Source organism: Rhincodon typus, chromosome 13 (assembly GCF_021869965.1).
Source record: "Rhincodon typus isolate 14 chromosome 13, sRhiTyp1.1, whole genome shotgun sequence".
In the NCBI taxonomy this organism is placed as follows: domain Eukaryota; kingdom Metazoa; phylum Chordata; class Chondrichthyes; order Orectolobiformes; family Rhincodontidae; genus Rhincodon; species Rhincodon typus.
This window is the reverse complement of record NC_063344.1, coordinates 33,173,284-33,195,541: the sequence shown is the minus strand read 5'-3', so window position 1 is coordinate 33,195,541 and position 22,258 is coordinate 33,173,284. Positions and strand designations below refer to the sequence as shown.

Below are 22,258 nucleotides of genomic sequence, written 5' to 3'. Positions count from 1 at the left end.
GCCCTATATGTGCCTTGACCATCTTGCTTCCATGTGCTGCAGCAGCCTCTCAACACAGACATCAAGCCATAGAACATCCTGAATTAACATGAAGTTAAGCTGGCACAGTCGTATTCAGGATTATACAGAGTTACACAGTCCGATGTGTTACAAAGACAATCAAATTTAAACAAATATGATACCTCATATACTGTATAACATCACCTATGCCACAAAAGTGGCCTCAATTGGTTTTCTTGCTCTGCATCCCACTACATCTCACCCCCGGCACTTTTCCCTGCAACCGCAGGAGGTGCTACACCTGCCCCTACACCTCCCCCCTCACCTCCATCCCAGGCCCCAAGAAAACCTTCCACATTAAATGGATGTTCACCTGCACATCCGCTAATGGAGTATATTGTATCCACTGTTCCCGATGTGGCCTCCTCTACATCGGGGAAACCAAGCGGAGGCTTGGAGACCGCTTTGTGAAGCGCCTACACTAGGTTCGTGACAAACGACAACACCTCCCAGTCACAAACCACTTCAACTCCCTCTGCCACTCCTTGGACGACATGTCCATCCTGGGCGTCCTCCAGTGCCACAATGGTGCCACCCGAAGGCTGGAGGAACAGCGCCTCATATTCTGCTTGGGAACCCTGAAGCCCAATGGTCTCAATGTGGACTTTACAAGCTTCAAAATCTCCCCAGCCCAGACCTCATCCCAAGACCAGCCCCTTTCGCCCCTGCGTCCTCGACCTGTCCGTCTTTTCTCCTACCTATCCGCTCCTCCCATCTCACTGATCAACCCCCACCCCCACTTCCTACCTGCTAGCCTCACCCCCGTCTCCTTGACCTGTCCGTCTTCCCTCCCACCTACCCGGCCCTCCCTCCTCACTGAACAACCCCCATCCCAACTCCCTACCTACACCTACCTGTACTGGCTTCATCTCCGCCTCCTTGACCTGTCTGTCTTCTGTCCACCTATCTGCTCCTCTATCGACCTACTATCATCGCCTCCCCCTCTCTCTATTTATTTTAGAGCTCCCTTCCCCTCCACCATTTCTGAAGAAGGGTCCAGACCTGAAACATTAGCTTTCCTGCTCCTCTGATGCTGCCTGGCCTGCTGTGTTCATCCAGCCCCACACCTTGACATCTCAGTGTTGTCCCATATACAGTAGCTTGGGTGGAGGGAGTCTGCTTAGAAGTGGATTCTTTTGGTCTTGAATATTTGGCCTCGAACATTTGTTCTGGACACCCCAGATATGCTGAGGGTCTTGTAGCCAGATGTAAATGGAACCTCTGCAGCTGAAGGCGAAGGTGGAGGGCCTTGCCACCTCTGGAGTGTCCTGAGCACAGACGTCTGAGGGGCTGGGTGCCTTTTGGCATCATCCTGTCTCCTTAAGAGTAAGGATCACTTGGACTGCTCACCAGGTTCCCTGTCCACTTATCACTATGCCTTTGGTCTTGAGGAACAATGGATAGGGCGATGCAGTGTTGCTGAATGTTCCTCTCCAGGAGACCCTGAGTTTGCTGGACCTGGCTCTCTCCGGCATCCACTAACCTATCGATAGAGGCAGCCAGACAGTCGCATGCTTGGGGCAAGTGCATCTTCATCGTGTAGCTGCACACCTGCAGCTTCTAAGCAATGAGGGCCAGAGCCTGCCAAATACTTGTTTGCCATTCTTGTTCCTCCCTACACACGTGGGCAAAATCCCTAGCTGCCAACAGCATTTCTTTGACCTGCTGCAGACCTGGTGGTATGGACTTCTGATCTATGGAAATTTTTTTCCATCTTCATTTTCCCACCCGTAATATTTGTGTCAAACCATCTGTCTTTTGTCTTTCTTATTCGTCAATGAATGTGTATGTACTTGGGCTTTAAACCGAAAGACTTCAGGGTTGAAGGATATTAGTGACTTTTTTGCCATTAGTTAAAGAATAAGTTCATTTACAAAGAAATGGAGTAATCTTTCTGTTAATAATGAAACTCGGTTGAACTACCTTGGTCATGAATGGCAGTCAATCAGGCAAACTGATCATCTTGATGGTTTAATTGGGTATTTACACATTTATGATGATTGGTGGAATAGTGGGGCTTACAGTTCCCAGTTAACTTGTAACAAAAGTTTGAGGGCTCAGGGTCCAGGACCGTTAATTGAGGACGATATCAGATTACATGAGAAGTAAGAGTAATTGGTAAGGAATAAGAGGTTAGATGCCGGATTAAAATAAAATTGCAAGGTAAAGTCACCATAGTCTGACCAGACCATAGGCTGTTTTCTCACTAGGGAGAGACAACTGGTGGTGGTTTAAACAGAGGGTCACCATGCTTCAGAGAAGGGGAGAAGATGAGAAGCAGGGTCCTTCACGGAAACCTCATCCAATGTTGGAACTGAAATCAGACAGAATTAGATGCAGCTACAAACCATCCTCAGTTGGAAGAATTATCCCTGATGGATTTACAGGAATTAACATAAACCAGATAGAACTGGCAAATAGGTTAGAGGTGGAATTGCCTGCCAGAACCAAGAAAGCAGAGGTAACTGAAATATTGGCAAAGTATCTGGGATTGGTGGAAAAAACAGAAGGGACTAGGGACACTGAGTGGTGAGTCACTTGCTTTTCTGAGAATTCAATGACTGTCAAAATTGCTTGAAATGAAACAGAAACTGGAACTTTAAAGTCTTGAGTTTGAGGAAAAAGGGGAAGAAAATGAATGAGCATTTCCGAGAGAGGAAAGGGCGCAAGAAAGAGAATTTAAGGGGTACAGCCACAGAGAAAAGTAAAAAGGGCAAATGAGGAGAGAGATAAGGAAAACACAATTAAAATAAGGAAGGGAAAGAGAGACTTCAGATGGCAAAGGAGGCTTTGACGAGGAAAATCCTTGTCACAATCTAATGTCCTATAGGGAAATGTTTAAATTTGTACTGGTCCACTGAAAGTTGACGGTCAGAGAGTTGTACAACACGGAAACAGACCCTTGAGTCCAACTCGTCCATGCTAACCACATATCCTAAATTACTCTAATCCCATTTGCCAGCATTTGATCCATATCCCTCTACGCCCTTCCTATTCACGTAACGATCCAGATGCCTTTTAAATGTTGTAATTGTACCAGCCTCCACCACTTCCCCTGGCAGCTCATTCTATATAGACACACCCTCTGCATGAAAAAGTTGCCCCTTAGGTATCTTCAATCTTTGCCCTCTCACATTAAAGCTTTGCCCTCTAGTTTTGAACTTCCCTACCCTGGGAAAAAGACCTTGGCTATTCACCCTATCCATGTCCCTCATGATAAGGTCAACCCTCAGCCTCCAATGCTCCAGGGAAAATAAGCCCAGCCTATACAGCCTCTCCCTATAGGTCATACCCTCCAACCTGGTAACATCCTTGTAAATCTTTTATAAACCCTTTTAAGTTTAAGAATATCCTTCCTGTAGCAGGGACACCAGAACTGAAAGCAGTATTCCAAAAGTGGTCCAACAAATGTCCTGAATAGCCGTAACATGTGTACCAAATGCCTTCATTACTTACTCTATCTACCTGCAACTCTACCTTCAAGAAATGACGAACCTGCACCCCAAGGTGTCTTTGTTTGGCAACACTCCTTAGGACCCTACCATTAAGTGTATAAGTCCTGCCCTAATTTGCCTTACCAAAATGCAACACCTCACATTTATCTAAATTAAACTCCATCTGCCATTCATAAGTCCATCTGATCAAGATCCTATTGTACTCTGAGATGACCTTCTTCACTGTCCACTACACCACCAACGTTGGTATCAGCTAGAAATTTATTAACCATTCCTCCGATACTCACATCCAAATCACTTTCATATAAACGACAAAAAACACTGGACCCAGCACCGATCCTTGCGATGCATTGCTGGTCACAGGCCTCCTTTCTGAAAATCAACCCTCTACCATCACAATCTGTCTCCTACCTTCAAGCCAAATTTTGAGGAAAAGAACATGGAGATATTTTATGTCATTTGAGAAAGCAGAATAACCAATGAAGTGGCCAAAGTATGACAAAGACATGTAGAACAAGTTGACAGATAAAGCAAATGAAATTTATATACTACTTTCAAAGGAGTTGCTATGAATTATGTTGTTGGATAAAAGGCTATTCCAGGTAGGCAATGGTTCCTGCAGCAGGCAGGCTGAAGCTTCAAAATTTAAGGAAACAGTTAGGAAAAACCAACGTTTGATTTGAAGCGGGAAATCAGTTTAAATATGTGTATACAGACAATAGGAGTAAATACCGTATATGGAACTCTGAGGGATCGTTGCATCAAACCCTCTGTAGCAATTCATTCCTGTAAGCTTATCAAATTTATTTGTAATATCTCTTGCATTAAGACATATGTATTTCGATAGCAGGCTAGTCTTTTTTTCTCCCCCCTTCATCAAATTCCTGTTTTTCCTACCGTTACTTACTCCTTCTTGGTTTCTATGACCTTATCACTCTTCCACTCTAAGGTACCCATTCCATGTAATTTAAACTCTGCTGATAGCACTAGTTAACTTTGCTCTTAGGACATTCATCCTATTCAGAGCACCCTAGCTTATACGCTTTCTTCTCACCCAATAACTGGTCTTAATACCTCAGAAATCTGTAGGCCTTAAAAATAAAACATATTTTATGGAAGAAAGCACTTAATTTAATATAACCATGTTACAATGAACAGGAATTTTGGTTGCAGTATTTTTTAAAATTTCCAAGAGGTTTGTATTCATTTCATTGGGTTAGAATCTTAGTTTAAGCCAATTTAGAATTTTTCTAGGATTATAAGAGTTAAAATAGTATTTCTAATTCTGATTAAAGAAGTTGGAATAAAAGGAGCAAGATAGACAGACCTACACTTACTGTTCTACATGGTGATACCATTGAAAAAAGGCCTGATTTTGTGGTTGTAATGACAGCAAAAAATGTCAATATGCATTGTCATTTCTCTATGAAACTTGCAGCAGCTCCTGACACTGGACAAATGCAATAAAACATGTAAATCCAAAAGTGCTGTCAATGATGCCCCAATCCTTCTCAAGGTGCACTGCTGAATTTCTCATTGGAATGATGTGAACTTCCACTTCTTGTGCATTATTCTCACTGTAAAATCCTTCAAAATGTTAAGCGCCTTTTTGATTAAGGTGCAACTGAGTTTCTAATGTCAAACACTTCTGAATGACTTCTCTTGACATAAAATTATAATGTTAGTTTTGCAGAATGTGAAATTTCTTCATTGATAAAATTTAAAAATGGTTTTTCATAACAAAATGTTTATATAAAGTTTATTTATGATATTTCACTTTCGAACATATTCCTTATGTATGTCCCAAATGTTATTTTAATTTCTGCAAAATTCGAAAAAAACAGATAAAATCTCCTTGTTACTTTATGCTTCCTCCTGTCTGTGAAAAAAAAAATTCAATGTGTTTACTGTACAGCATATTTCATGGCATGACAGTTCAGAGATTACCTATAGCTCCCACTGGAACGAAATTAAGATCTGAAAAAATTAAATTCCTAGCAGTGCATTCGCTGGATCTGTATGAGCAGCTTACTTTGAAGTCACTTTGCTATTGACTGCAAAATCTGGACTATAGTTTGCATTATTCAATCACTTATTCCAACAATTCTAAACAGGAAAATACTGGATGGCATCACATATTTAATACATTTGTTCGTGTTCCTGAGAAAATGGTGAATAGATAGATATTGACAAATTGAATCAAGTCAGGTTACTCCTGCTTCCTATTGAGGATAAATTGATCAGCTGTCACATTATTAAATTTGGAATCGTAGAATTCCTACTGTGTGGAAGCAGACCATTCGGTCCATTGAGTCCAGACCAACCCTCCAAAGAGCTCCCACCCAGACCCACCCTATCCCTGTAATCCTGAACTTTCCATGGCCAATCCACCTAACCTGCACGGCTTTTGACAATGGGAGGAAACAGACCACCCAGAGGAAATCCATGCAGGCACAGGGAGAATGTACAAACTCCACACAAGAAGTCACCCAAGGGAAGAATCGAACCTGGATCTATGGCGCTGTGAGGCAGCAGAGCTAAACCTCCGAGCTACCGTGCCACCCCCAATTTATTTATATTCTACAATTACTGCTGTCTTTTTTTATTAAAAGTAACACGACAAGTTCTTTCAAATCGAGCAATTATTTGGTTATTGTTTGGTTGTTTGTTTAAAGAATTCTGCAGTGGACAGAGTATTGCTGAAAATGCATCTTCCAGATCATCAAGGTCAAGAACTACATCAAGCAAGTACAATTAATCTATTAATTGAGAAAGGATTTCTTTAAAAGCATGAAATTGCTGCACTCATCACCTTGCAAAATAAGTAATACCCTTTCTTAGCCTTTGATAGCTGCACAGAAAAGAAGATATTTGTGTCTCGGTTTGAAAAGTTAAAGTGGGGGTGTTGTCATTTTACATCTGGGTCATGGGTTTTGGTTGAATCTCTCTTACACTCACTCTCTCTCTCACACACACACACACACACACACCCGCACACGCACGCACGCACAAACACACACACAAACACACACACACGTTGACGGAGGCACACTGCACCCTCCAATAATTTGAGTTTTACTTCAACACTATTGTACTTCTGTGTCATGCTGGACATAGAGGGCCTTACGTCACCCTAGACAGGCCTTGGAACTTGTTGCTTGGAAAGGTGCCCAAAGTAAAATAAACGGATGCCAATTTTTGTGTACTTTTGACTCAAGGGTTTGAAACTTAACGATCAGAGATTTTCTTCTAGTTCTATGCTGAGAATTTGGGGGAAGAGGAATTTGTCTTGTAAATAAGCATTCAAAGCATTCATTTTTAAAAAAATTTCTAGTCACATCTATTCAATACGTGGTCAAAAACTGGCGTTATAGTCACCAAACTGACATCAATGCAGATTTATCCCTAAACATGAAAAACCGAATAGCAGTGAGGTCACTTTCAAAATTTTCGTAAAGAAGCTCTGTAGTACAGAACTAAGGCAATGGATCTAAAAACAGTTGATGCACTGGAGGCTATATGAAATAGCCAGTGATGTCCCTATTTTAAACAGATTTTCTGCTTTATGGTAACAGAGGAATTAAACAGAAAAATACTGCACTTACAATTGAATATTACTTAAGTAAGAAACTTTAAATCACATTGTTTACTTACTTCAGTTACGAAAGAGACAACTGCATTTCCTAGTATTAAAAGGATCATTGTAATCCTCCATTTTTTAGGAACACAAACCAGCTGTAATGCAATACAAATGATTACATTCAATTTTGCCATTAACCATTTCAATTCACTCTCAACCTATTTCAATTTAACCAATACATTCTAGTTTTAATGATTTTGAAATGTTACTTCTAAATTCATTATAATTAGACATTGCATAGTTAACTAAAGATGAAAGATTATGGTGTGGGTATACAATACATGTTCCTTTTGTTCAATATAAATTGCAGATGTTAGCATCAGCATTCATAGGTCACTATAATATGAAATTTTTCAAATTAATTCTATTCCTCTTGATGCTGACATGCTCTATTTATAATGCAGATTTGACACAATGGGATATTTATACAATTGGTTAACTATGTAGGTACTTGAAACAGTTTTGCTTTATTAACTAAAATTATCCAAGATTTAGAGTAACTGCCAAATTTCTTCTCAATCTTCTATGGAAAGAGAACAATTCCAACTTCTCCCTATCTCTGTACAACTGAAGTTAGTCATCCCTTGTGCCATTCTCATAGATCTTTTCTTTGATCTTTTCTGATGCCTTGTAATCAAGGGTAAGCTACTCACTGAAGCAAAGGGTATGACAGAGATACTAAATGAATACTTTGCATCTGTCTTTACTAAATTAAAAAATGGTGACAATGGCCCAGTTGAAAATATTGGTGTTGAGCAATTAAGCAGTATAGTGATAGATAAAGAAATGCTAAAAAGGCTGGGAGCACTCCAGGTAGAGAAGGCACCAAGCCTGGATGGGATGTATCCTAGATTGCTGAGAGAGGTAAGGGAATAAATTGCGGAACCTTTGACGGAAATTTTCCAGGCCTTTCTGAACACAGGATTAGTCCTTGGGCACTTGAGGATTACAAAGTGACACCGTTTTTAAAGAAAAGGGCAAAAGTTAACCCAAAAAACTACATGCCTGTCAGTTTGACATCAATAGTGGGAAAACTGAAGGAGGGATAAAACAAATATACACTTAGAGAAAAATAAGCTAATACTAGACAGTCAACATGGCTTTGTCAAGAGCAGGTACGTCTGATGAATTTAATTGAATTCTTTGATGAGGTGATACAGGCAGTGGATGAGGATAGAGCTGTGAATGTTGTGTATTTAGGCTTTCAAAAAGCATTTGCTATGGTGCCACATAGAAATTTGGTTAGCAAATTAGAAATGTTTGGGATTGATGTGTCCTTTGCAGCATGGATTAGAAGTTGGCTAAAAGATCACAAACAGTGGATAGGTACAAAAACAGAAGTTGCTGGAAAAACTCAGCAGGTCTGGCAGCTCGGAACGAGGAAGGGTCACTGGACCCGAAACATTAACTCTGATTTTTTTGCTGCTGAGCTTTTCCAGAACTTCTGTTTTTATTCCTGACTTAAGCATCCGCAGTTCTTTTTTTTATTTAGTGGACAGGTATAGACGGGCATGTCTAAGACTGGATGTGTATTGAAAGTGGTTTTCCTCAGGGAGTGGTGTTGGGATGCTTGTTTTTTCTAATTCATGTAAAAAATTTGGAGATGGGTGTTGAAGGCAAAATCTCTAAATTTGCAGATAATACTAAACTAGGAAGAATAGCAAATTATAAAGGAGGATGCTGAGCAACTTCAGAGGGATACTGACAAGTTGGCTAAATGGGAAGAAACCTGGTAGATGAATTTCAATGCAGAGAAACATGAGGTAATGTGTTTTGGTAGAAGACAACATGGAGAGAGACTTAAAAGTACAAATTTGAAGGAGGTACAGGAGCAAAGGGACCTTGGGGTTCAAGCGCATAATTCTCTGAAGATGGCCAGGTAAAGATAAAGGAGGATATACTGTTTCCACTAGTTGGTATGTCAGTTATTAGGGGGTCACAATTTTGGGATTGTCAGCAAGACAGCTAGGAGTGAGATGAGGAGAAATATCTTTACTCAGGGAGTTATTAGGATTTGGAGTGATGGAAGCAGATCTCACAGGAGGCTTCAAAAGAGACCGAGATATATCTTTGATAATGAAGAACTAGGGGGCTAAGGACATAAGGCTGGAGAATTGGACTAGCTGGGTAACTCTTTTGGGAACCGGTATGGAAACAATGGATCAAACAGCTTCCTTCTGCACTTAAAATTCTATGATTCTATGTTTTATAAAGCACTGACATGGCTTCCCTGCATTGTCTTTTATGCATCAACTAAAAAAGCCAAGAATTCCAATGTGCTTTTCAGCAGTTCTCAAGTTCACCAACCACCCTCAAATACTTGAGAATATACCCTCAATACCTGTATTGCTTTAAAACTGTACTGCTTAATTTACATTGCATCTCCTCTTTCCTCTACCTACTCCTCTGAAGTTATCACTTCATACTGTTAAATACTGTCCACCGTGCATTGTTCACTTCACCAACTATGTCCGCCCGAAAGATGCTGCTATCTCTCCAACAGTTACAACATTTCTGAATTTTGTGATATGTGCAAACCTTGTAATTCTACTCATGACCAGTTCATTAATATATATATATCCTAAAAGAACTACTGCAATTCTAATCCTTCATAAATATCATTGTGCGATTTCCTTCCTTAATGAACAACAACTGTTTACCACTATGCCCTGAATTCCATTCAATATTGCACTTAAGCTACTGTAATCTCTTTGCTTGTCTGGGCCTTAATTTTTCTAACCAGTTTATTGAGGTAAATCATCAAATGCCTTTGGAAAGTCCAGATACATAGCAACTAATTACTTTTATTAACCTCTTCTATTAATTCAAATAACTCAGATCAAGTCCTTCAAGCAAATCTGTGCTGATTTAACGTACTAACATTGTAAATCTATTAATAATTAATGCATATTAACCCATTTCGTAAACCTAAATTTGTCCTAAATTGTTGTCTTTAAGTTCATCTTCCACTAAAGTTTGTCTGGCAGTCTGTAGTTGCCCAATTTATCCCTTTCCTTTTCAAACAGGGAAGAAACATTGGCAATCCTTCAGTTCTCTGGCATCACCCACAAATACTGAGGAAGGAATGGAAGATTACGGTCAGAACCTCTACAATTTGTACCTATACTTCCCTCAGTAACTTGGAATGAACCCATCTGAATTACCTGGCTTTTTATTTTAATTACTGCCTCTGCTATTTTTGCCTTATTAAATTTTAATTCTACCTTCTTTACATCTATATTGGCAGCAATGCCTTCTCTAGTGAAGTCTGATGAAAACTATTTGCTTAGTAACCAATTGTGTGTCTTAATAAGATTTTCTTTTTTGCCACAATCAGCCCAATAGTCATAGAGGTATACAGCATGGAAACAGACCCTTGAGTCCAACTTGTCCATGACAACCAGATATCCTAAACTGATCCACAGGTAATTCTCAAATAACACAATAGTTGCGTTCTTGTGTGACCTCGTGCTGTAGAAACTCACGTTATAGAGAAATCGCTATAGAAAATCGCTATACCTGTACAGCAGAAAGTTTGCTTCCAGTATTCATCATTCGCGTTACAGCCAAGTCACATTAATGAAATAGGTATTATAGCAGAAATACCTGTACTCCCATTTGACAGCATTTGGCCTGTATCCCTTTAAACCCCTCCTATTCATGTACCCATCCAGATGCCTTTTAAATGCTGTAATTGTACCCGCCTCTACCACTTCTTTTGGCAGCTCGTTCCATACACACACCACCCTCTGCGTGAAAAAGTTGCTGCTTTTAAATCTTTTCCCTCTCACCTTAAATTTACGCCATCTAGTTTGGACTCCCCTACCTGGGAAAAAAGACCTTGGCTTTTCACCCTATCCATGCCCCTCGTGATTTTATAAACCACTATGGTCAAATCTCAGTCTCCAACGCTCCATGGGCAAAAAGACCCAGCTTAGTCAGCCTCTCCCTATAGCTCAAACCTTCCAATCCCAGCAACATCCTTGTGAATCTTTTCTGAACCCTTTCAAGCTATCTTTTAATGAACTTGTATGCATAACATAATTTTAGGTTTTATTTTCACATACTCTTTACGCCCTCTTCACACCAATCTTTAGATCTAAGGAAATAAGGGAAACAAGTGGGGTTGTTTTGGACCGCATACACATTTCCAGAGATGAGGTGTTTGTAGCCTTAAAGTGCATTAAAGTGGATAAATCCCCTATGCCTGATCAAGTCCATCCTCTAATGTTGTGGGAGGCCCTTGCAGACACTTTTGCTTCATCTTTAGCCACTGGTGAGGTTCCAGAAAGCTGGAGGGTGGCTATTGCTGTTCATTGTTTAAGAAAGGTAGCAAAGACAAGCCAGGGAACTACAGGCTAGTGAGCCTGAAATCAGTGGTACAAGTTATTGGAGAGGATACTGAAAGACAGGATCAACCAACGTTTCGATAGTCAAGCTTTGATTAGAGATAGTCAGCATGGATTTGTGCTTGGGATGTCATGTCTGACAAATCTTTTAGAGTTTTTCAAAGAGGTAACAAAGAGGATGGCTGAGGGTAGGACAGTAAATGTTGCCTGTATGGAACTTTAGTAAGGCCTTTAACAAGGTCCCACACGGCAAACTAGTCATAAAAGTTAGGTCGCATGGGATCCAGGGAGAGCTAGCTAATTGGATTCAAGATTGGCTCGATGGCAGGTAGCAGAGGGTGATGGTTAAAGGTTGTTTCTCAGAGTGGAGGCCCATGACTAGTGGTGTTCCAAAGGGGGCAGTGCTGGGAACTTTGTTATTTGTTATATACATAAATGATCTGGATGTGAATATACAAGGCATGATTAGTAAGTTTGCGGATGGTACAAAATTAGGAGGTATCGTTGATAGCAAAGAAGGTTATCAAAAATTACAGAGGGATCTTGATCAGATGGGGAAGTGGGCTGAGGATTGGCAAATGCAATTCAATACAGACAAGTGTGAGGTGTTGCACTTTGGAAAGTCAAACCAAGGTAGGACATATACAGTAGATGGTAAGGTCCTGAGGAGTGTTGTTGAACAGAGGGACCTAGGAGTACAACTACATAGTTCGTTGAAAGTGGCATCATAGGTGGACAGGGTGGTGAAGAAGGCATTTAGCATGCTGGCCTTCATCGTTCAATGGATGGAGTATAGGAATTGGGACATTATGTTACGGTTGCATAAGTCGATGGTGAGACCGCACTTGGAGTATTGTGCACAATTTTGGTCACGCTGTTATAGGAAAGACATAGTTAAACTGGAAAGTGTGCCAAGAAGATTTAAGAGGATGTTTCCAGGATTAGTAAGCCTGAGTTATAGGGAGAGGTTGGCCAGGATAGGACTTTATTCCTTGGAACGTAGGAGAATGAGGGGCGACTTTATTGAAGTATATAAAATCATGAGGGACATAGATAGGATGAATGCATATAGTCTTTATCCCAGGGATGGGGAATTGAAAACTAGAGGACATAGGTTTAAGATGAGAGGGGATAGATTTAAGAAGGACCTGAAAGGCAATTTCTTCACACAGCAAGTGGTGCATACATGGTATGGGCTGCCAAAGAAAGTGGTTGAAGCAGGTACAATAGCAACATTTAAAAAACATTTGGATAGGTACATGGATGGGAAGGGTTTAGAGGGATATGGACCAAATGCAGAAAATTGGAACGAGCTGAGTGGGCACCATGGTTATCATTGACCAGCTTGGGCCAAAGGGCCTATTTCCATGCTGTATTACTCTATGACTCTATCTGCTTTGTACTTTTGTGTTCACCTTGGTTCCCTGCATCATTGTGAACATTACTTTCATTATAACCACTTTTTTCTGTTGCACTTCAATCTATTTCTTTGACCAACCAAGAGTACTCTATCGTTGAATGCCCTTCCTTTTCCTCTCATGGATTGTGTCCACACTGTCAGAATCATTACTAATGCTGTTTTGCTGACCAATTTTCATTTTAATCCTTCTGTTCACTTAAGTAGCTTTACATTTGATTGTTCCTTTTCAGTTCCATAATCATTCTAAATCTCATACAATAATAAAAAATGCTTACTTCCTTGTTGGGCTGGAAACACACGGATTGAGAAATTTCTCATCAGGTTGTTAGTTGCCAGGTCCAACAGTGCAAATTTAATGGCCCTTTCCATTGGAAGGACCAGAAAAATCCTTATTATCGACACCACTGATGTCAGGTACTTTACATCGCTGGATTTTTAATAAAAACTTTGCCAAAAACAATGCACAAGACACATCTATCTTAAAACGATAATGTCAAGTTACTTTAAATAATTGTATTCTTTAAAATTCAGAATTTAAATTCAATTTTAAAACTCTTACCTGTAGAGCTTGGTCAATCACCTCAATTCGAAACATCATTATGAAAAATATAAAAGTGTAAAGAAGTATCAAAGCGACTACGAAAGGATCTGTTAGAAAAACAAAAAGTACATCAGACAACAATTTGCATTTATACCACTTTTTAAAAATTTATTCATTCATAGGATGAGGGAGTCGCTTACTAGGCAGCATTTATTGTCCATCCTTAATTGCCCAGAGGGCAGTTAAGAGTCAACCACATTGCTGTCGGCCTGCAGTCACATGTATGGTAGACGAGGTAAGGATAGCAGTTTTCTTCCTTAAAGGACATTAGTGAACCAAATGGGTATTTGCAACAATCGACAATCACTGTCATCATTAGACTTTTAATTCCAGATTTTTACTGAATTCAAATTCCACTATCTGCTGTGGTGCGATTCGAACCCGGGTTCCCAGAACATTACCAGGGTCTCTGGATTAACATTCCAGCAATAATACCTCTAGGCCATCACCTCCCTCCATCACCTAATATAGTAAAGATCACTAGACTCTTCACAGAAGCATACACTGGCAAAACTTAGCATTGTGCCAATGGAAACACTAGAACAAATAACAAAACTTGGTCTTAAAGGAGAAAGAAAGAGAATGAAGAGTTTTAGGGAGGGAACTACAGAGTTCAGGAGGTCTAAATGATTGAAGGCATGGTATTCAATACTGGGGTAAAATAAATGATTGAGCAAGAATTCACAATTGGAAGAGGTGAAGTCTTTGGAGGGTTGTGAGCTGGAAATAGTTATAGAAAGAGAGAAGGCAAGGGAACGGATGAATTTAAAGACAAGTATGAAAAGTAGGAGCATGGTAGGATATCGCAGTCGACAGCAAACAAATGCAAAAGGTGGGTGGCCGATAACTTTTTTGCATTGTGATCAAATATACTAATGCTGCTACTGACAACACATCACTTTCACAGCATCACCATGGCTCAAACTCAAATAATGTCATGGAATTGATCATTATACAGCTGAAAAGGCCAGTTGTCAGCCAGAAACTATGAACGAGCAAGATAGCAAATATACTTGTGTGGTTCATACATAAGTAGCAACATACCAACTTAGCAATGGGAAACATTCATACACATACACTCAAGAAACTAGATCTCTTGAAACTTCCTTCTTCTAGTACTTCTGTAAGGAATAAACTGTGCCATTAGTTCCAATAGTGGCAGGCTGCTCAAATACCTGCTCTGACTACTGAGTTGGTGTTGACTAATATCCTTTGGGTTTTGAGCCCCTTACAGCTTTGCCAACAACTGCTTGACCTGCACCTGTGTAGGGGCAGACTCAAACACTGCAGCACATGGCTGCGTGTGTTGTACTGACTAACGTTGTGACAACTGATGAGAAAGGAACTGTTTTGTACCAACTTCTCAATTGCATGTTCCTTTTCATCACCATCCCGTTCAGCCTTCCTACAATTTGCTGCATGAGCCCAGTCATGCTCAAGACAGACTCTTCCAACCTGTCTGCAATGATTCAGTGTGGTTGGAACATGTACCAATACATTAGATTTTCTTTGCTGCTGTTCAAAAACATCCTGTTCAACAACGATACCCCAGGTGCATTATCTGTTCCAGCTGAACAGAGATTGGAGAGTACTGCACCCTCGACCAAAGTCTCTCTCTGGAATCTCGGACTTTATGTTCTGCATAAATCCTGTGACCATTCAACCTCCAAGGGCTGATCTCCTTGAGGAGTTGGTAGTTTTGGCCTGCACCACTTCCTGCAGGATGAGTGATGGCCTTGTAGGATATTGGGAAAAGAAAAAAGAGTCCCATCAAGTTAGGAACGTCTGAATCTATCATTGCACCTGATCACATTTCACGTACTGTTGACATGAAGTCAATACAACCCAATATCAACTGCAGGCATGTGGTGGGCATTCACCAGGGACTTACTTGTGTCTATTAAGTAACATAAATTGCAACAGCAGTTATTGACTTTGAAAGTGTGTGTTCACAATCAAGTAAGTAAATGATTTAGAAAACATGTAAAGATTGGCAACTGTTACGTCCTTCTGACGTTCAATTGGCTTTTTGGAATCTAGTGTTAGGCACTGTATGCATTAAGTCATTGGTCATGTTCTAAGTCTTATCTACAAGTTGATCCTTGGCGACATCATCACAAAGGACAGCTTTAGTTCTCACATGTAGCTGTACCTCATCACCACATTTTCAATTTTGTGAAACTGTTTAGCCAACATCTGGTACTGATGATCAGAATTTCCGCAAATTAAATACTGGGAAGACTGATGTCATGGTCTTCAATTTCCCATTCCAAACTGTGTTCCCTACCGAATCCATCTCTCACTGCCATCATTCTTAGAATAAATTAGGCTGTGGGAACTCTGATGTCACATTTAATCCAGAGATGAACTTTTGACCTTGTATCTGTGCCAGCAGTGAGACCGCCTCTTTCCAGCTTTGTAAGATCACCCAATGCCACTATTGCAGTTCATCTGCTGAGACTCTGATTCATGCCTTCATTACCTACAGACCCAACTATTCTAACAAACTGTTGGCTGGTCTCCCACATTATACTTACCCCACGGTCGGCATGGATACTCAATCATTAGCACTCTTGCCTCACAGCGCCAAAGACCCGGGTTCAATTCCTCACTTGGGCAACTGTGTGGAGTTTGCAGATTCTCTACATGTCCACATGGGTTTCCTCTGGGTGCTCCAGTTTCCTCCCACAATCCAAAGATGTGCAGGTTAGGTGGATTGGCCAAGGTAAATTGCCTATAATATCCAGGGAAGGGCAGGCTGGGTGGATTAGCCATGGGAAACATAGGGTCCCAAGGATAGGATAGTGGGCAGGTCTGGGAGGGATGATCTCCAGTGGGTTGGTTTGAACTTGATGGGCCGAATAGCCTGCTTCCACACTGTAGGGATTATATGATTCTATGAGTTGACATACAAAACCCTGCTGCTTTTTTTCTAAATTTGCAGTAAGTTCTGTTTTCCCACTGTGTTTGTGACCTATACTGGTTCCACGTCAAAATGATTTTGAATCAACTTGATTGTAAAATCCTTGTCCTTATTTTCAAACCCCTCTAAGACCTCACCAACCAACACACCGCCTCTCTGCCCCATTTCTTCCAGCCCCAGAACCCTCCGAGATATCTATACGTTTTTAATTCTGGCCTCTTGCTCATCTTTTATTTTAATTGTTCCAAATTACTGGCCATGCTTTAATTGCCTAAGTCCCAAGTTCTGGAGCACTCACACTACATGCATCCGACTCACCTTCTCCCTTTGAAACACTCTTTAAAATCTCTCTTTGGCTAAGCTTTTAATCATCAAAACTAATTTCCTCCACATAGAGCTGTGTCATCTTTACCTTATAGTGCTCCTATGAAGCACCTTGGAATACTTCACTAAGGCCATAGAGAAAAAGTTGTTTTAGTGATGTTGGTTTAATGACAGCAAATTGATTTCACCCATGATGTTTTACTTGCTTCTGACTAGTATCGATGGAGCTCAATTTCGCGTAGCACACAGAGGAAATAATATCAAGATAGATCTTGTTGTTATTGTAATGAACAAAGTTAGATATTATAGAAAAATAAAATCACAAAATATCTGGACTTTTAGAGATTTAAACCACAAGGAAAGCAACTCTACCTAGAAAAATCTAACACATGGTGATCTTAACAAATAATAGCAAATTTACATCAAAGTTAGACAAAAAAATGTGCAATTCTCTGGTCTCAGATTTAACATAAATACTCTTTTGACTAGCAGGAAGCACAGGAATTCTGCTGTGAACTTCCCTGGGGGAAACACAAATCATGTAAGAAAAATACAAATAACTTACAGTTCTTGTAACTAGGTTGTCGAAATGGTTTTCCTTTAGAAAATACAATGGCCACAATGAGGTACTGAAAGCATGAAATAAAAAACACCGTAATATTTTCATAGTTCTTAATATTCTTTTCATCGTGAGAATATGTATCATTGTTCTCCAGTGTTAAGTTCAGTTTTGATGAACTGCAGGCACTGAAATAAAACAGTAACAAATTATTAACCTCTATACAAAGCAGCTCGAAAAGGAAATCGGTGATTGTGCATAATGTAATCCCAATAATTTATCAATACCCTAACTCTGGCTTTGATCATTTCACCAAGATGACTTTTTTTAGAATAACAGAAAGATCAAAGAAATAGTTTAATCAAGATTTCAAACTGAATTTTTTAATATTATTATTTACAACTTAGAATATTCAAAATATTTCAGGACCAATTAACTATCTTTAAAGTGTTTAAGTTGTTCAAATGTAGACATGTAGGCAACTTTAGCAGCCAAAGTACACAATTACAAAAAATGTCATCAAATTTCTCCAAAAGAAAAAGAGCTGTAGTTTCCACTCCAAATCGCCATCTAATGATCCTTGCTAAAAATTTGTATATGTACAAGCAACATTCAAGGACAGGATCCTTTCTTTGCTTTGACGACAATGTGAATACCATGTTTCACAATCCAAGCTCATGCATGAAGGGCATCAACTAATATTAAGTATGAAATGGCTATTGTTATACGCAAAGTCATACTTGATTAGAACATTTCACTTTCATGAGGGAAGAATTAAAAGAGGATAACTTTAAAAACAATGAGAATAATATGCTACTTTTATACTCTTAATTCTAAATAAAACTTTGAACACCTGCTGGCTCATATACTATTCTCCTATAACTTGCAATTGCAAATCCACTAAGCTTGGATAGATGCCTTCTGATTTCTCAGTTCGTGAATCTAATAAATATCTGACCTGTACAGACCAGCAAGGATGAGGTTAATTCCCAATTAGTCTTAGGTAAATCAAGGCAGAAGTAGCAGTGATGCTCTCCATGTTCCTAGACTAGAGTAGAAAATTCTCTGATGGGTTGCACTCTTGATCACAATAAAAAATTCCAAGTAGATGTGTGCATGAAAATCAACAAGAATACAGTAGAAGTTGCCTGTAATAACCCTGCAGCAAAGTGGTCTGCTGATAATCTCACTGAAAGCTCTCCCATCAAATACTCATTTGGGTAAAGTACCAGAAAACAACTGGTGCCTTTGGAACAGCAATGCAGTCTTGGATCCTTTTTACATAAATACATCACTTAAAGAAATATAAGTGTTTTGAAACTTACTCAGAATTTGGAGTCCATACTTCATACCAGGTTTGCTGCTTTACCAAAAGAAATCCTGTTGTCTGGAATACAGCGCTGATAAGAATTTGAGACAGTACCGAAAATATCAATGAAGCAGAGATTAGGCCAGATGGCAGTTTCTGTGGATCAAGATCTTTCCACGCAGCATTCAAACTCACTAAATAAAACAAGAATAATACATTTCCGCTACAGTTGTCAAGGAAACAACCCACAATTATCTGAGAAACAATAGTTTTTTGCAACTTAATCCATTAGAGTTCCTTTAAAGTTTTAGCAAAGATTTGTAGCTCCGGTTGTGGGTGAGGTTGTTAACTTGCTCGCCGAGCTGGCTTGTTTTTGTTCAGACATTTCATCACCACGCTAGGTAGCATCATCAGTGAGGCCTCCGACAAAGCAATGTTGTTCTACTCCGCTTGGAATTGATACTCTGTTTGTATATTGTACCATATACAAACCCATACAGATCAAAACTGGAAATGACAGTACTCACCATAACGAACCAGACAGTATAAATCCCAAGCGGAGTAGAATAACATTGTTTCATTGGAGGCTCCACTGATGATGTTACCTAGCATGGTGACGAAATGTCTGAATGAAAACAAGCCAGCTCAGCGAGCAAGTCAACAACCTCACCACTAGAGTTCCTTTCGTATACTATTTTTTCTCTACAATGAAAAATGGGTATCATTGACACCTACTGAACAAATACTTTGATAAGCTATACATTGGACACCAAATGAGACAATTTATGAAAAATCATATAATAATTACAAATGAGAATAGTAATTCAACTTACCTTAGTTCTGCCATCTAGAATACCCCTAAAGATTACCAATTCCACATTATTACAATTTATGAGGTTTATAAAATTATCTTAAATTGGGATTGAAACTTTAAATTGAAGGCAATTGAAGAGGGTCATTTAAAATGCCGAGTTTGTCTTACAGTAAATCTGGGTTATTTAAATGTTAAAAATCTAAGTAAGACTCGGATTATTTTCAGGAGAGGACAGTGCCAAAGACACTGCAGCAGTTTCTAAGTCGACAAGCTGTTGTAGGTATAAAGTTGTAGAAGTTACGCTGTAAACTATCCCTTCACTTCTAAGGTGAAATGAAGTTGGGATCAAAGATAACTGATTAACTTTGTATCTAAGTAAGAGTGCTAATCTATTTTCCATTGCCAAGAAGAGGGCTGAGCCAGATTACAAGCTCTCCTATAAAGGAGCCTAAAATAGAAATTATTACAGAGAGACACAATTGTAGTTTTGTCCTGCAAGATCTGCAGCTAACTGAAAAGTATAGCGTTTGAGATAGAGTTGGCTAGTCTTGCACCCACAGTATAGAAAATGCTGGCTTTTATCATTCACCAGGCAGAAAGTGGGAAGGATCTTGCATTTGGATTGAAGGCTAAGTTTGTGAGGAATTCAGAGAGGCTGGTAGATGGTCTAGCTTGAAGCTGGAGTAAGATATTCACAGTGGCTTTCAGTGCTATACGAGTTAGTTCTTTAACAATTCTCCAGTATCTGCTTTTACTACTACATGAAACTCCATTCAATGTACTGTTCACTCTGAAATAAGAATTCTCTTTTGATTTTTGCTAATTTGAATCTTTGATATCTTGTCCGAGTACTGCAATTTAAATTAAGCTTCCACATTTATTATTTTCCATACCATGTTCTATCTTTCATACATCTGTTAGAATACTTTGCCTACTCATTTCCAAATGATGCCATGGTCTCTATTACCTCAACTCACAGGGCAAGTGGGGATCTTGATTCAACATCTCAAATGACACATAAGTACCCTGTAGTACAAAACTGATGTCTCAATCAAGTTTCTTTTGTGCCCAAATGTCTAGAGTGGGACTTGATCCAGTATTTTATGACTCAGGTCAAATTACAGACCATTGATCCATTTTAAATAACAGAAATCTAATTTCATTTGAAATGCGTCTACTGAAACAATCACAGCACCAAAGAATATATATATGAGTTTGGTCCAGGACAAATGATTGGCATTTTCTCATCTATATAATTAAAATCACAACAAAACATTGGAGTTTACATCACATTCAATATAAAAAAAATTTGGTAAATAAGGCACATCCATCAAAATGTGCATTCAAGTTATGAGTACTAATTCAAACATGTTCTAAGTTCTGATCTACTTCACCACACAACACAATCTACTAGACGAAACACCAATATAAGGCATATTTTGATAAACATGATGGTTCAACAGTTTCAACACTCACTTGTAAAGACAATGGATAGAATGATAGCCAAGTCGATGAAAAGAAACTGCAAATCTCCAAGATTACTGAGTATCTATGAGGGGTTAGAAAGGACAATTATATAAATTAAATTGAAAACTAATACCAAAGAAAACTACTTCTAACTACTTTGAAATTAACAAGTTTACACTAACAATTTAATGCTCAAAGTTAACTTAAACTAAAACAAATACTTACAGAATATAGTAAGGTAACAGTTAGATACTGGATTAGACTGTACAAGGCCATGAATTTGAAAACACAGAATGATGTCATCAAAGCAGCTCGTCCTTCCCTGTTTGACATAAGATAAAACTTTATCTTCATCTAAATTGCTCAAAAACTAAATCACCTTAATTCATTTTTGCAGCTTCAAATACAAGCTGCAGAAATTTAATACAGTCATTCATCATGAATAATAACAATGAGGAATCGGAGCCATTTGGCTTCTCAAGCCTGCTCAAGCCTGCTCTGCCATTCAATACGATCACGGTTGATAACACAAGTTAAAATATTTTATACTTACCATACCATGTTGTTAGTATTTACTTACTAATTATTTAAATGTGTAAACTAGCAAATCATACTTTCCAATGTATACTAGAATGGAAGAGGGCATCACTTTTGAGGTTTATGTTAGCAGAGGGATGAAGTTAACATTGCGACGTGAAACAAAGAAAATCACCCTGCTTGCCATGTAGTAAGACTCAGATGCAAATTTGTTTGCATTAAACATGTAGATAATAGGATTGCTTATAATGAGATTCAGATGTCTGAACCGTTCAGGTGATGCACCGCAATATACCTACAGATACAGTTTCCCATGTCATCGTGGTGTGTTACGGTCTTCTCAATCTCACTTAGCAAAGTTAGGGGAGGGCAGGGACAGAACAGGAAGAAATGAAGAACTCAATGGTATTCATCAATGAGTCATGAAGTGGACCTAAAGGTCACTTAATTGAGAGGAAGGAGGCAGGGCAGTAGCTGACAGATGTGAAAACTTTACTATGAACAGATTCCAGGCTGAATGAGTCCAGTACACCTGTTTCTTCTGTTATGATTTAAAAATCTGCTCACCGGGAGCCTGTTGCTTCCTCTTATTTACATTTGTTAAAACGGGCAAGAAGAGGTAATTCAACTCCCCTCATTTTAATCCCCTCAGTCAATCACAACAAATATTTTTATTCTTTTCAGTATGTAACCATATCACAGACCAACCAAAAATGAAGGTAATCAGATTAAAAAGGAAGGAGGCAATTACAAAGACAACAAGGTGCAAGGCTGGATGAACACAGCAGGCCAAGCAGCAT

The 22,258-nt window shown here is 39.2% G+C and overlaps 1 protein-coding gene across 5 annotated transcripts in view; it reads right to left on the bottom strand.

Annotated features, from left to right (window-relative positions):
- atp13a3 (ATPase 13A3) overlaps positions 1-22,258 on the bottom strand; it is a 129,628-nt gene that overhangs the window by 8,711 nt on the left and 98,659 nt on the right. For 4 of the 5 annotated variants that reach the window (XR_007263487.1, XR_007263488.1, XM_048604250.1 and 1 more), the window contains exons 26-31: positions 21,147-21,243; positions 20,931-21,003; positions 18,657-18,834; positions 17,338-17,519; positions 13,484-13,572; positions 7,170-7,250 (exon numbers count right to left, since the gene is read on the bottom strand). Coding sequence is in view for 3 of the 5 variants with exons in the window: in XM_048604250.1 (XP_048460207.1) it covers positions 7,170-7,250; positions 13,484-13,572; positions 17,338-17,519; positions 18,657-18,834; positions 20,931-21,003; positions 21,147-21,243 (700 nt within the window). In the remaining 2 variants the exon portion in view is untranslated. Of the gene's footprint in view, positions 1-7,169; positions 7,251-13,483; positions 13,573-14,978; positions 15,261-17,337; positions 17,520-18,656; positions 18,835-20,930; positions 21,004-21,146; positions 21,244-22,258 lie in introns of those variants that run through there. The other variant, XM_048604252.1, reaches the window with a different exon arrangement.